This window comes from Dromaius novaehollandiae, chromosome 1 (assembly GCF_036370855.1).
Source record: "Dromaius novaehollandiae isolate bDroNov1 chromosome 1, bDroNov1.hap1, whole genome shotgun sequence".
Taxonomy (NCBI): Eukaryota; Metazoa; Chordata; class Aves; order Casuariiformes; family Dromaiidae; genus Dromaius; species Dromaius novaehollandiae.
This window is the reverse complement of record NC_088098.1, coordinates 153,616,479-153,631,518: the sequence shown is the minus strand read 5'-3', so window position 1 is coordinate 153,631,518 and position 15,040 is coordinate 153,616,479. Positions and strand designations below refer to the sequence as shown.

Here is a 15,040-nt window from a genome sequence, read left to right as displayed (position 1 = left end):
CATCAGCTTTGTATTTCATGAAAGGAAGGAGTCTTTTTCAAGAAATCACAGGTCAATCACAGTGAGAGTTTGGGGAATGTACAGCTTTATTGATACTGGATAAGAACATGACAAGTCACCTACTGTGTTAGACCAGTGGTTTGCTTAGCCCAGTCTGCTGTCCCCCATAACAGCAATAGGGGAAACTCTTTGGGAAGAATACATGAGCCTAGCTACTTATTGTGGTACTTTCCCTTTGTACTCTCACAGCATTCAGGGTCGTTGGATTAGGAATATTAAATGATGCCTTCCGTCATCTTTGGGAATAGTCTGATTTTGAGAAGCTCAGCAGAGTAAGAATGCAACCGCAACAAGAAACTCTTGACTGACTTCTGTTTCTACGTGTTGCTAGCTGGGTGTGAAAGGTATCTGGAGTAACTCAGTTGTCAAAGAAATCAGGTTTTTAAGGACATCGAAGAGGAAAAAACTGACTTGTCCCCCCAGTCATAAGGGCATACTCCTGAAAATGTTTTGGGAGAGTAGGATCTTTTTCTTGAAATTATTCTGTAACACTGTATCAGAGGTCTATGAGGTCAATATGAGACTTAGTGGAAGATGTATGAATCAAGTATCGCAGGTTAGCAGAGATTGACTTTTCTGGCCAAAAATTTTTTTTACAGCCTGAAGAAGGTTGCAGCAACAGCAGTTGCTGCTTTAAGATACAATTTACTTTAGGCCTAAACAGGTTAAATCCTGCCATATGGGTTGTGATGCTGTTTTTGTTTTTTTAATGTGTATGTAATAGATATGCTATTTATGAATATAGTTTTTTAAAAATACTATATGCTGTAAAGTTAATGTTTCCAAATGAAAAGTGACCAAAATTCTTCAGGCTATGATGCTGATAATTTTTTTTAAGAAATTTTCAGGGGTCAGATTTGCAAGAGGTGCAAGATTTGATGTTGATCAAATTTTGGTACTGCAGATACCACTTCGCACAAATTTTTGGAGCTGTTTCTATGCACTGTATTACAGGATGGATCAGTTCAAAGCAAACTTGATCTGATTTAATGTAGTGTAGGAATGACTATGCACTTTTGAAGTAGTGCACAGACTACATTGACATAGGTACCTCATGTTACAAACTATCACTCACAAGGCTGAGGTTGCTATTCACTATCTTAAGAGTTTATACTAGACTATGAAAAAGCAGAAAGTACTTTGAGAAAGTGTTTTCAAATCTTACATTCAGGTTCTTACACGCTTAAGCAGATGACATTGGCCTTTGAGGCAACTAGAAATTACTCTGGAGTATCTGCCACATGAACTATTAGGCCAAAGAACAGAGGAAAAGGATGTTTTTTATTATCTGTCAGTAACTTGAAACTGATAAAAGGTCTGTAATGATAATCTGAGTCATAGATATTCTTAAAGTCATGAAATCGTATGATTGTTTTATCAATACAGTATGTAAGCTTTTTAAATGTGGTTGTTTTTAAATCATGATAGAGCTTTGGAAGTTAGTGCTTCAGTTGAGACATCTGTACAGGGTATGTAAATTTGAAGAGAAGCCTTTCTAGTAAGATGTATATGTTTGAATTTGCTATTGAGTGCCTTACATGAGTGCCTTATTCACTGAATTATAAAAACAGTCATGATTTTATTACTGTGGATTAAAAAAACAAATTGCCAAGTGGTTTTATTTTTGTTGTTAGCATTTTTTTTAAAGCTCTGTTGGCAAAGTTAAAACTAATAATCTGGTAGAACGTTTTGAAAAATTTCGTCTCTCAGATTTTGCGTGCAGTGTTTGTGGATTTTTATAGATATATGGGTGTATACATATAGCAATTTCTGAACTGCGATGTCACTTAGCTTTAAGATCCTTCTTTTGTTATAGAAACACTGTTGGGGGTTTTTCTTAGTACTTACACCGTGGTAGAATGGATTTTTCACATGGTCCTCTTGGGACTTGATGCAGACATAAGTAATGTGAAAACTTCCCTATCACCAGCAATTACAGTGTAGTAATATTTTTATTTTAATTAATTTGATTAAATTGGGATAGTAAAACTTCTTACTAGGCGGACAAAACTGAAGTTTTTAAGCTGTGTACCTTCAGAATGATTTTTTGTAATTGTCAGTAAAAGGAATAGTTTGAGCTAAAGAAAGTGTTTTGTTTGATTATTGTCAGTTATCCACACCTTTTGGAGTAGCTTGAAAATGGACTGCTGTAAGTTTTTAACCTATGTGGCCGAAATCTGGGACCTGTGAATAGAAAAGAGAATTGTTACCTGTTGTTTTTAGACTGAATTTTGTTGGGTAGATAGCTATTGTTTCTTAGGTGAATGATGAAAAGGGGACATCATTGGTCTTGCTTAGTGGTTATGTTGAGCAACCTCTTGCTCAGAAAGTCCAAAAGCTGTAGAATCTGGGGGAGAGCGTGTAAGTTAGGGAAGCCTCTCTGTATGTAAGTCTTGCCCTTGGATTTGTTCCCTGATCATCTGTCAGAAGCAGGTTACCAGCCTAGAGAGCCTTTTATTTGAGCTAGTGTGACATTCTTACAGTCTAATTCACTTTGGAGAGACTGTTCAGAATCATGAACTCCAGACTGATTTTTTTTTTCTTGTTTTGTTTTTTTCAAACAAGGATTGGCTTTATTTGGTTTAAGAGGAAAAAGTAGTAAAAATACTGTTCAGTTTACAACATTTGGTTTGGGTAAGGCATGTGAATTTGAGTAAATTGTTCCTGGGAATGTAACACCATTTGAGAAAATGCTCTAGAAAATGACTTTTTTCTTCAAAAACATCTTTAGTACGGAATAAGAAGTGTCATTTTTTTTTGTGTGTCGTAGAGATGAGTTGGAAGCTTGTGCATAAGATACTTTAGAAAAAGTTGAGTGTAAGTTCACCTATGTTCTCTGGTACCGTTGTGTATTTCCAATAATGGAATGTAACACCCAGGCATTTAGCCGTGAAACTGCAAAAAAGCAGTGTTAGCTGGAGTTGCTCAATCAAGGTGCTAATTTTCCTTTGTGCTGAGGTGACACTATTGGCTCTGCTCACTTGAGGAAGATTCTCTCTGCCTATTTTTGTTCCTTTACCACTGAGAATTTAGTCTTATGAGGCTAGTAGTTAAATCTCAAAGTTAAATCTCAGAAAAGTAGTAATCCAGTAACACACCAAATGATATAAACCTGTTTGATCTGAGGCCATATGGATTCCCAGATCTTATGAAAGATTTAGAAAATCTACAATTTAATTAATTAATCTTCTTGATGCAGATGCATATGTTGGGAGAATTTTTTATTTTTTTTTTTTATTTTATTTTTTTTACTATCCAAGTATTTGTCAGTCCTTGAATGAGGAAATATAGGTAATACAGGTTTTCAGTATGTTTGGCTCCAGGGTGCTCCTGTTGAAAAACTGTAATTTCTTCTGGAAGTCCTGTCCTTTTTAAGGACATGAGGCATGGCTAGCTATTTTTATCTTGGTACAACTTTCCTCTTAAAAACGTTTGCTTTGAGGCTAATGCCAATAGTATCTGAACTTCTAGTCTGGTGGAGTTCAGTGCCACAAAACCACAGATTTAGTCCAGAGTGTTTGATTCAGTACAAGTATCAGTGCGAAAGGTTTTGGTGTGCTTGGAATAACTAACAAATTAGTTTTCTGGTGTAATGCTGTTCAGGAGAGAAGCAGCACTATGATGCACAGAGAGAGTGTTCTGAGAAGCGGGGAAGACATGGTGGCAGCACGTTTGTTTCAGGAATTCCTGTGCAGTGCCAAGGTATTTCCTAGTGTGCAGCTTTGCTAGTGACTCTGGTAGCAAGTGATATGTGCAGCAATAGATAACTGTATATCCTGATGGCCTCTCATTGATACATGGTAATAAAACTACTTGATTTTATATCTGCTGCTTGTTCAGTACTGCTATATTTATTGTCAGCTTCAATTGTGACATTGCGGAGAAATGCTAAATCCCTTTCGAATCAGAGATGCAAGTTTCCTTGGCTCTTTCCAAAATACCAATTACATTTCTTCCCTAAAGACTTGATTGCTGAGAAGACAATTGTGCAGGGCCCTTTCCATTGCTTGTTATCCTGTATTCAGGAATGGGTGTTGTAGAAATTGTACCTAATTTAAGCCCAATAAACACTCAAATTATGATTACAAGCTATGAGAATTTCAAATATTAAGTGAAGCAGTGTTCTAAAGGAACGCACATTGTGATTTATATCTCTGTTCCTTTTCTGGTAATAATATAAAGGAGAAATTGTTTTACTCAAAAAAGAAAAAGAGAGCAGCGTAATTGTGGAGTAAAATTCTAAAGTGTCTTGATTGTAATTGTTGCTTCTTGCATACCTTAGTTAAAAGACAAGGATAATCTTATTTGGATATTCTATTTCTCTTTTTATTTTTTCTTTAACACTCTGGGATTTAAACTCTAAAAAGCCACTTAGAGAAAAAAGGGGGTGGGAGGGAATCTAATTAACTCCTGGGTTTGTTTTGGAATATCCACCTGGCTAACTGCCTAATCCTGAAATTACTCATATCCACCCTGTATATGGACTTTGACTGATAGAATTCATTTTTGGACTCAGAAAATATTAAGGGGTTGGAGGAATGGAAAGAATTTTTAAAAGGAGCTGGACAAGTAAAACTGCCTCACAAATGTTTGTTTTCTGCTAAAAATGATTTAGCAATGAATTTTACAGACCTAAAAGCTTTGCTGTTCAGAGAGGTTGCATTTCAAAGAAAACTGCTGTATTCTGATCTTCATTGTTATAGCCAGATTAGAGTTCATACTTAAGTATTAAATAGGAAACTGTTCAATTCTAATCCTGCCTCTTGCTCGTGAGGGTGTACGGTGGAAGAAATGATCTGCATCAGATGAATGGAGAGGGAAAGAGAACCAATAGTGTTTAATGTTGTGTTGAAATTAAATCTCTGAAGTTAATTTTAAAATGCCAAGGAAATTTGGATCATCTGTCATACCAGTAGGTGGCGTTATCGGTATGTAACCAGAAAATATGTGTTAAAAAAAAGTCTTTAACCCCTTTCACCTCTTAAACTTCAGAATAAAGTTTCACATTGTATGGGCATAAATAATTTGAGTTTTGTTTTCATTTCAGATTTGGTAACTGAAAATTCAAGTCAAATGTTTAATTTTGGAGGACATATTTAGACTCTTACATTTCAACGCTGCTTAATTGTAAAATTCTGTTATCTTTTTATTTATATGACAAGAAACTTTTGCAATTTAATTTTATTGTTAATTTTCTTTATGTCACACTCTGTCTGATTTTTTGACAGTGACTGGAATTGTTACTCTGGAACAGAAGTAGAGACCTATCTCGGAGCCTGTGATTCTCCCTTTAGCAAATAGTTATATGCTTGAACGTTGGTTATAAAATGCCTGTGTTATCGCAGCTCGGGTAATTCCAATCATTTGTTGTTTTTCCAAAGACACTGTTAGGAAATGGAACCACTGCTGCGAATAGGAATGATATTAAAAAATGTCTTCAGCTAAGGGAACCAGTTTATTTCAAAACAGTGTCAGAAATACTTTATTCCATATATTATAAGTTAGTATCATTAGTCATATCTAAGACTGATAAGAATTGCCTAAAAGTCTGAGCTGTTTGTATTAAGTGCTCATAACTGCTCTATCAGCATGTTGTTTTAACAGGATGATGCAAGTTGCTCAGTAAACAAAGATACTCTTACTTGACTTCGCACACACTAGAGACAATGGTCTGTGTGTGTTGGCAAAGCTCATGGTAGGTTGATCCCTTCTCATTTTCAGAGAACACGAAACTATGCTTGCATATAACTAATTGTGATGCATCTATGGTGTTTGTGAGAGAGAAGTTGCAAACTACAACATCCTAAGAAAGATATCTGAGGAGTCAGCTGCCAGGATCTAATTATCGCCTCTACCTTCTTTCCCGGATTGTCTAAGTATGCCTTTTATAAATATACTGTCTTAATCTAAGGCTAGTCAAATTGATGCTTTGTGATAAGGAATGTGTTCTTTGTGGTAAGGAATGATCTTCTTTGTAGCTGATGTGAGCTAGACAGAAGGCACTTTAAACACTTAAAACAGCACTTTAAACTAGTGTTTTCATCCTGGATACATGTTCAAGACTTCTCTTAAATTTAGAAGAGAGCAGTGGTTCTGGCTAAGTGATTTGGGTAGATATTGTAAAGAAAAACACACAGAAAGTAACTGTAAACAGTTCTTGAGGGGACTGTTGGCATTTGATTTCCACTTCACCTATATCTAGCATTGGGGTTGAAAGAGATTGCTGTCAAGCGCCAGGCTGGTCACTGTGTTGAGACAGCTTAAAGGGTTTGAGCCTTTACCGCACTGTTTCCTGCTACTGTGATGCTGTTATGACATGAAGAAAGAGGTGGAAGCCTGTCCCATAGTTCATACAGAAAACTTTTGCTGTTATGATAGCTTGTTGTTTCAGGATGTTTGCTTTGGACACCTCTTTTGTTACCTCTTGTCCAGTGATAGTTGCCTAGCTTTATTTCTTTGAGGACTTTCCTCAACTTACCTGATTGTGTCCTGATTACCTTCCATCACCAACTTTTTGTAGCTCTGAAATTCTCACTTTTTGTGTGTTATTTCCTATATTGAGTATAGCTGATATTCTGGGCTTTGCTTTGCTGCTATCCAAAACAGGATTCATCCTCACCTGTGTCTCAGCTTCAGAGACTGTGCATCTGTCTTTGAACTGCATGGAGATTTGGACCCTATATAATCCTCCACTTTCCAGGGAGCTTTTTGGATTTCACTGATTGGAGCCCTCAAAGGCACATCTTAACTTTTATTTTTATGAACTAGACACTTTCATACTGAATAACGAACCTGAAGTTTTTCCTCAGATGATCTGTCTTCCTTATCTTTAAATCTCCATGATGAGCTTCCATGAGATCTCATATATCTAAAAAAACTGGATTTGCGGGGGGGTTAGATTTCTATTGCTTGCAACACCTCTAGAAAAAGATCCTATAGCCTGGTCATTGGGCAGTTTTTGTTAAAGCCCTGGAGTTGAAGTTAGCTGTGGAAGTTTCTGTGTTAGCAGAGAGTGGGCAACTGAAACTTTCAAGTGCATGGGGTAATAGAATGGTGCTTCTGATTAATGGAAGAAGCTCATCTCTAATTCTTGCTTCCTTTTTTTTTTTTTTTTTTTTTTTCATTTTGGAAATGAATGTATTGCCTTGAACAGAAACCGAAGAAAGAGTTAGAATGCTCCTATAAGCCTCCAGTTCCCAGTGCTTTCACACTATGCATTTTCTTTCTGTTTCCAGGAGATGCAGATGCTTTGCTCTTATTTCACTAGGGAAGAAGGTCCTACTAATTACCCATTGAGTTTTCAGCTGCATGTCCGTGCTATCCAAATGCAACTTCCTTAAGCAGGATACTGACAAATAATAACTAGCTGAAGATGAATAAAGACAAGTGGAGGCAGTGACTGAAAATCAGAGAGTCTAATACGCGGTCTCTCAGAACACTATAGCGCTATCGGTAGTAAGGCCCGTGACTTGCGGAGACCTTGAGAGAAATATGTAATTTGATAACCCAGAGCTTTTCAATTGGAAGGAGAACCTCCACAAAAATTAGAGGGATTCAGGTTACTTTACATTCCTAGAAGAGACTCTAGTCACTTTTTGATTCCAAACTTTTTATTTTTCAGATAGTTCTCTAAAGAGACCACTGGAAGTGGGGGGCATATGACACTTTGGAAAGCAGGGCAGATTCTGCAGTCAGTGACTAGTTTGCTTTCATTATTTAGTCTTTTCATTTTTTCTAAGCAGTTGATTTGATGGAAAGGTTTGGAGCCAGAATTAGCTTTGTCTGTATTTGCTCTACAAAATTGTGACAGTAAAGAAATTTTCTTAGTTGTATTAATGTAGAATTCCCTCTTCCTCCTCCTATCTCTTTGGTCACTCCTCACCAAAAAGAAGAAGAAAATCCATTTGAATCTTAAGCATACAGATATTCAAGCTGCTTATAAATTCTATTCCTATTCATATTTTTTAATTCTCCAAATAAAAGGGATGTAATGTTCCAAATGGCATAGGGCCTTCTCAAAAGTAACTATCACAATGGAATCTCCAGTGTCAGTGTCACTTCCTTGTGTTTATAAAATTGGTATTTCTCATTAATTTATCTTGTTTGTGGAAAGTCTCATTGGTCTTTTTTTGGTCTCCTGAAAGAGACCTGTTAGGCTTTTCAAATTGCATTCTTTTAGCTCTGAGCTGTAGCAGATAATTGATAGTAATAGTATCTTTTTGAGGGCATGTCATGTATGATTTGTATTGAGGCTAGCTGAAGAAGATCGCTGCCTTCAAGTTGCATAGGAAGCCTCAAGACAGGTTTCATCTGCTGTGTAAAAACCATGTGTTTCAAAGCTTATTTAATCAAGACAAAAGTTGTGGAGTTCGTAAGAGCATTTTTAAGCAGTTGTGCTACAAGTTGTCATTTGCAAGATTAATTTTCTTTAGACCTTTCTTAAAATAACCCTTTGCTTACCTCCTAACCTTCAGTCACGTAGAGCGTTTACTTACAAACTGGTCCTCTGGACAGAGTTTATTTGAGACTATTGCAGCAGATGGTAGTAATTATTTTGTGTTCTGTGTTGTGACAAACCACTCTGTTTCTCATTCTGTACCTTCCTTGTTGGGGTACACTAATTCAGAAAGTGCTTGCAAAATTACCTTCTTACAAAATCCAGCTCCACCGTATACAACACTGCTTCTGTGGTAGAAGACAGACTGGCAAGAGTTAGTTTATTGAAGACAATGTTATCAGGAAACTGACTTGTTTTTCAGTTAACTTCTGCTGTTACATCACTCCTATTGCTCTTTCACAAGTACAGAAAACATGCAGGTAGATTGCATCAGCAGATGGTACAGCACTTGGAAGGTGTGGGTTTTCTGTTCCTGGGTCGAGGAGTACCTCAGCCCAACCTCTGTGATATGAAACACGAAGTATGAGGTTGCTACTGCTATTTCATGAACTGGAGCAGTCAGCTTTGGGAAGGATCTATTGCTTTGCTTGCAGAGGAAGAATTCTCCCCTATTCAAGGATTCTTCCCTAAATGCCAATGGTAACCAAAGGAGACTAGTTTACCATGTTTCTACATGAAAAGAGCACTTAACCTGTAGCAGTTTGTAGCTAGATCATTACAAGCTTTCTGCTGCTGCTTTTGCTATTTGAGTTTTACACAGCATTGCGCCTTGATCCTGTCTGTATCATTATCTTCTGTTTGAAGGCATTATGGAATTTTGTATTAGCTAAGTTCTGTGTTCTTTGAAGTTTATTGCAAATGAGTCATCCAAATCCATAAAAGAAGTCATCCAAACTGGCTGGAAATTGAGAATTTAAATAGTAGTTATGTCCTTTGGGATAGCGTGTGTGTGTGTGTGTGAAGTCTTTAGGGATAATTTGTGTGTGTGTGTTTTACCTGGGATAGTGTGTGTGAAGTCTTTAGAGATAATCTGTGTGTGTTTTTTTACCTGTCCCTTTACCACTACCACTCTTTTTGAAGTCTTTAGTTCTTTAGAAGAAGGAAGAAAAAAGAAAAAGTGGCAGGAGCTATCTGTATTAGTGTGTATTTGTTTTGAGAAGGAAGAAAGGTTTGTGTCAGGGGAACTGTCTGCAAACTTGTGCTTTTAATTTTTACATGCTACATATGCACACCATCTCTTGGCCACCAAGTACGGTGTTATTCAGATTACAATAATTGGTGTAAGAGTAATAATTAACAAACAAATAGTGAAATTCCTTTGAATAAATTAAGCCGTCATTGACTTGCAGAGCTGAGTTAATAAAATAATTTCTGCTTGCATCCTTAAAGACTATGAAACTAAAGTGGCTTTGGCCTCATTGAAAATGCTGTTGTGTAGTAGAAGTATGTTTGTGTGTGAGGTAATTGAGAAAGTAGTAGGATTCACTTGGGAGGGACAAGTTGAAAAGTTACTTTTTTAAAAAGCTCCATTTTGTTTAATTTAACAGTAGTATTGTTCTTGAACAAGTATGCTTTTCTGTTTAGTGTATTATCTTCTATGGGTTGACTTTGATTTTGGCTAGGACTGAACTGTGTGTTATTGTTCCAAATACACTTAACTTTCTTGTAAATCAGTTTGTACCATAAAAATAAACATACCATGTCATTTCTGTATAAAGCCACGCTGGTTCAACAGCATATATTAACTCAGGCATAGCACCACAGAAAAATCAGTATATTTCTTTAGGAACCTTTAATTGTCAGTAATGGTTTGAAGGCTTCAATGCAATTAAAAACTGTAAAGACATATAGTGTGTATGTACTCTTCCCTTCATGCAGATGTTTTACTTGCAAGATAATTATTCATATTAATAGAATTATATGAATAATGTAAGGAGGCTGGAGGCCATCTTGTCCAACCTTCTGATCAAAGCAATGGCTTGATCTAGTTGAGTTTTTATTTATATTTTATATATCTACAGGAAACCACCTGGGCTGTGTCTTGGAGTGCTTTGCAATTCTGCTTGTGAATTTTTTCCCTTGTATCTAACCAGAATTTCCTGTGCAGCAGCTTGTGACTGTTGTTTCTTGTCCTTTTGCTATACCCTCTCTCATCTCTTAAACTCCACATTTGGTAGCTGAAGACAGTGATTAAATCCCCTCTGTTCCCCGCCCCCATACCTTAGCCTTGTTTTCTCTAGGCTGAAACACACTGGACTCCCTCAGCTTCTACTTATACCTAATATGTTCCAGTACCTACCTGTCTTAGTGGCTTTCTACTGGACTCTCTCCTGTTTTTCAATACCTATCTTGTCTTGTGGGGCCCAAAACTGAACACAGTAATCCACGTGCAGCTTCAAGAGTGCTGGAATAGAGGGGAATAATCACTTCCTTTGGCCTTCTGGCTATGTTTTTCCAAATCCAGCCCAATATGATGTTGAGTCTTTATCACTGTCCCAGGTGCAAGATTTTGCATTTGTCTTTGCTGACTGCATAAAAAGTTTTTAAGGAATAACACAATAGCATAAGGAATAACTTTTAATTTTGAGCATATCTTAAGAACAAAGCCTGCTGCTGCATCTGTTAAGTTATTAGATGGTCAAGACGCTTAGAGATGGTCTCTTGACAAGGCTGTTCTTTATGAGGTTGTCTTAGACTGCAGTGTAGCTATAAGGAGAAGTTTTAGGACAAATTGATAAAATGAGTAATGAGAAATCACATTGGCCAGAAACCATTTACCTGTGAATGCTGAAAGGACCTGGCAATGATACTTTGGTCCTGCTTACTCAGTATGTGTATAATTTAGATTGGCCTTGGTACCAGACGAATAGAAAGTGACTTTTTTTTTTTTTCTTTTTTTAAAAGGATTCTGATAAATACAGATCAGTAAGTCTGACTTGGGGCAAATGAGTTGAAAGCATAAAGGATAGAATTAGTAGACATATGGATAAGTGTGATAATGGGAGGAGTTAACATGGGTTTTCTAGAGGGAGGGGAAAAAGGGAAGTTATGCCTTTTCAAAGTCATGCTTTGAAAGAGTCAACAGTATATGGTAAGGGTTATCTAATCAAGGCGATGTCCTTGGATATCTTAAAAAAACCAAACAAACAAAAAAAGCCCCCCCCCCCCCCAAAACAAAACCCTTTATCAAGGTCCTTAATCAGACTTTTAAAGAAACTAAGGTGTCATAGAATGGGAGGGAAAGTCCACCCATGGATTAATAATTGGTGAAAACCAAACCAAATATAATGAGCACCCTAAGTGTGCTATTGCAACTCAGGAAAGAGATCTTGAAGTCATTGTAGATTTTATTATGAAAGCATGATATCACTGTTTGGTGGTGACCAAGCAAATTAAATTTAAAGAATTATTTAAAAGGGATCAGGGAATGAAATAGAGAAAGTGTTATGGAGTTATACAGTAACACATGGCATTCCGTTGTCATGAACAATGTGTGCATCACTGTCCCTTGCAAAAAGAAACCTGAAAAGGTAGGAGAACAAGAAAGCATACAGGCAACAAGAACTGTCAAAGGTATGGAAAGGTTCTCTGAAATGAAAGATCAAATAGATGAGGAATCTTAATCTTGGAAAGGAGAGGCAAATACGATGTTCAGCTTGCTTTATTGTTTTTAAGGCAATGGGGAGGAGGTTAAAAAGAGATATGTTGACCTCAGGAAGGCTGAGCAGAAGATCTGCAAGCAGTAATAGCAGGAGGGGTTTATATCACTTTTCTGCACTCTGCAGAAAGGAAGAACTAAAAAGGCCATGATAGTGATGCCTATACTCAAAGGAACAGGAAGCTTGTGGTATGAACTGGATATTTGCTGTATCACTGAAATAGCATTGGAGTATTGGTTAATGCGCAGAAGAACGACAGGTTGCACCATCCTATCCAAATTGGTGTGAAGCTGTCAAGTTTGTCATAGTGTACTACTAGTGGTAGCTAGGAAATACACACCTGTTGGAAAGGAAGGGTTTTTCTAAACTCAGTCCCTTAGCTTCAAAAACAAGATTGAGTTGCTCCCTGCTTTCTGTGGACTACCTGAATGTGTAAGCAGATCGGTAAGGGTCAGGGACTGATTTGGGCCCTTCCTGATATAACTGTTGTAAAAATATTTAATTGTTGTCTTTGTGTTGGACAATGGGAGAAAGAAATAAGGAGAAATAGGAGTTATGCCATCCCTCGTGGCTCTCTTGGGCTCTTTAAAAGAGGTCTGAGGGAAAGGACTGCCAGAACTTTGACCTGATACTTCCAAGTGACAGGTGTTGCAACAAAATTAATGCCTTCAATATTTTAAGACTTGTTTGAGCTGTTATTCTTTTTCTGCCTTTTTAGTGGTCAGTCCTTGTTGCTGTTTTTTAACCCTGGCATGGAGCACTAAATAATAAAGAATACTTGGCTTGATATTTTTGTTTAATGTAGCTTAAGGCTTGCTTACCTATCAATGATGGTTGTGATACTGCATGATTGACTCATGAACAGGAAGAGAGCAGCTTTCTGTGCTAGGTTGGCTTACTGTGATGCATGTGTTTTGTTTAAATACTGAGTTCCTGTAGACTTTTGTTGTTTAATCTCCTGCCTTCAGCTGGGAGGGAACCCTTAGGAGAAAGAGGAAAGTTGGGAATACACTCTCAGAAAGCCCAGCGCTAACCAAATTTCTTAATTATTTCTTATAGACTGACATGCCTTAGAAAGGTCTATCTTATGCTGAGGCATTGGGCATGTTTTTCAGATGGTGCAGGAAAAGGTTTCAAAAATTCAGCCAGGCAGGAGGAGGGGAAGAAGAGGGGACTATGCCTTCTATCAGATGCCCATGACTCTATTACTGAGCTTTGAGAGAGAAACTGGAATATACGGAATTAAAACATGTTTATACTAGTTAATGGAGCTCTAAGCTTACACGGAAGAAAGTTTGGGAGAATATATTACAAATCTTAATGTGTCTCTTGCTTCAAATGCATAGATATTATATTTATATTGACTTTATATGCAGTTCAGATAGTTCACTGGTAGTATTTACGGAACTAGATTACTGAACTAATACAACATGGGTGACCTGAAGCTTTCTATTTCTGTGTGTTTTTAGGGGTTGTTTCTCTGGTGGCTGTTCATCCTTCTACAGTAAATACGCTTGGAAAACAGCTCCTGCCAAAAACATTTGGACAGTCTAATGTCAACATTGCACAGCAAGTGGTAAGGAGATTTTGCATTTTTGTTATTGCTTGTACTATTGCTTACACACACTGTAAATCTGAATTGTATCTTGATGTCCAGTATCATTTGTCATGCACAGATTGGCTATATTTCTAATTTTTAAATTACATGTTAGAACAAGTGTTTATCATAATGCTCTTTTGGGGGAAAGAAATAGAAAGATAACTGTCAAATCAACATGAGGAATCTGGATTTTCAGGCAACTTTATCCTTTGTTTATCTTGCTGCTTCACATCAGTGGCTCTTTCAGATTCTGCTTTGATTTGACCCCAGGGAGATGCTGAAGCTGTTCTGAGAACTGGGAAACTAGGGAATAGAGTGGGATCCTCTAATTTCTATTTTGAAACCTGGCATAGAGAAGTGTAAATTAAGTCCATTACTATGAATTTATTGAGATAGAAGTTAAGTGGAATAAAATTGGAAACTTTTTGAATTGAAAATTGAAAAGCTTTTTGGATCTACATTTTTAACACTTAATTGAAATATCCTTTTGCTTAAAAACTTACTGTGAGCTTGGTGAGTTGTATGAAGTTAGTGAATTCAAAGAACTTAATAATGTAATAGATAACCTACAGATTGTGAAAGAAGTCACTTCTTCAGTGATCAAAATTAAAATCTGGTCATCCATAATGAGTTGGTCTCAATTCATCCCCTTCTTGAAAGCAACTGTAATGCTTAAACATCAAAAATGTAGTATGTTGTGTATTTGGGTTTCTTCTCGCTATGAAAACACAGTTTCCTGTCTGTCTTTCCCAACTCTAAGCTCTAAGCTGTGTTTTACAACAGAGAGGCTGCCTAAATCTATGAACTGTATGGCTTTAACTGTATAGAAGTTATGTAAGTCATTTAGTCCCTCTGCCATAGCCAGTATATCTGTATAACTGCTTATTAAGTTACTAGCAAACTGTTACCATGCTTGGGGGGGGGGGGGGGTTAATTCTCTAACTTAGAGTTAATTCTCTACTTAAAAACTAGAAGCTTTGGAGAAACATCTTAGCAGAGATTTCTGTCTCTACTTTTGCTCCCTCTTCATCCCCCTACACCCCCCGCACCCACAAAAAAGCCACCCTCTGTTTTCCCTGAAACTCTCTTAATTTCATCTATAACCTTTCATTTTAGAATGTTTCCAGTGACTTGCAAAGGTCTTAAAATGTTCTTTTCATATAAACGTTCCAGAATACAGTTTGTTTATAATCCTGTGAGTAGAAGTTAGGATTATTAATGTTTCTATTAAAAATACCAATAATACTAACTTTTTTGAAGATTCTGAAACTCCAGATTGTACTATCTTCCTTAGTATTCCTCTATGTATTTGTTTAAAATTGA

At 36.9% G+C, this 15,040-nt stretch overlaps 1 protein-coding gene across 5 annotated transcripts in view; it reads left to right on the top strand.

Annotated features, from left to right (window-relative positions):
* The window catches only part of TFDP1 (transcription factor Dp-1), a 46,877-nt gene that overhangs the window by 17,820 nt on the left and 14,017 nt on the right, over window positions 1–15,040 (top strand). For all 5 annotated transcript variants that reach the window (XM_064503662.1, XM_064503675.1, XM_064503659.1 and 2 more), the window contains exon 4: window positions 13,587–13,693. In XM_064503662.1, the coding sequence (XP_064359732.1) occupies window positions 13,587–13,693 (107 nt within the window). The remainder of the gene's footprint in view (window positions 1–13,586; window positions 13,694–15,040) is intronic.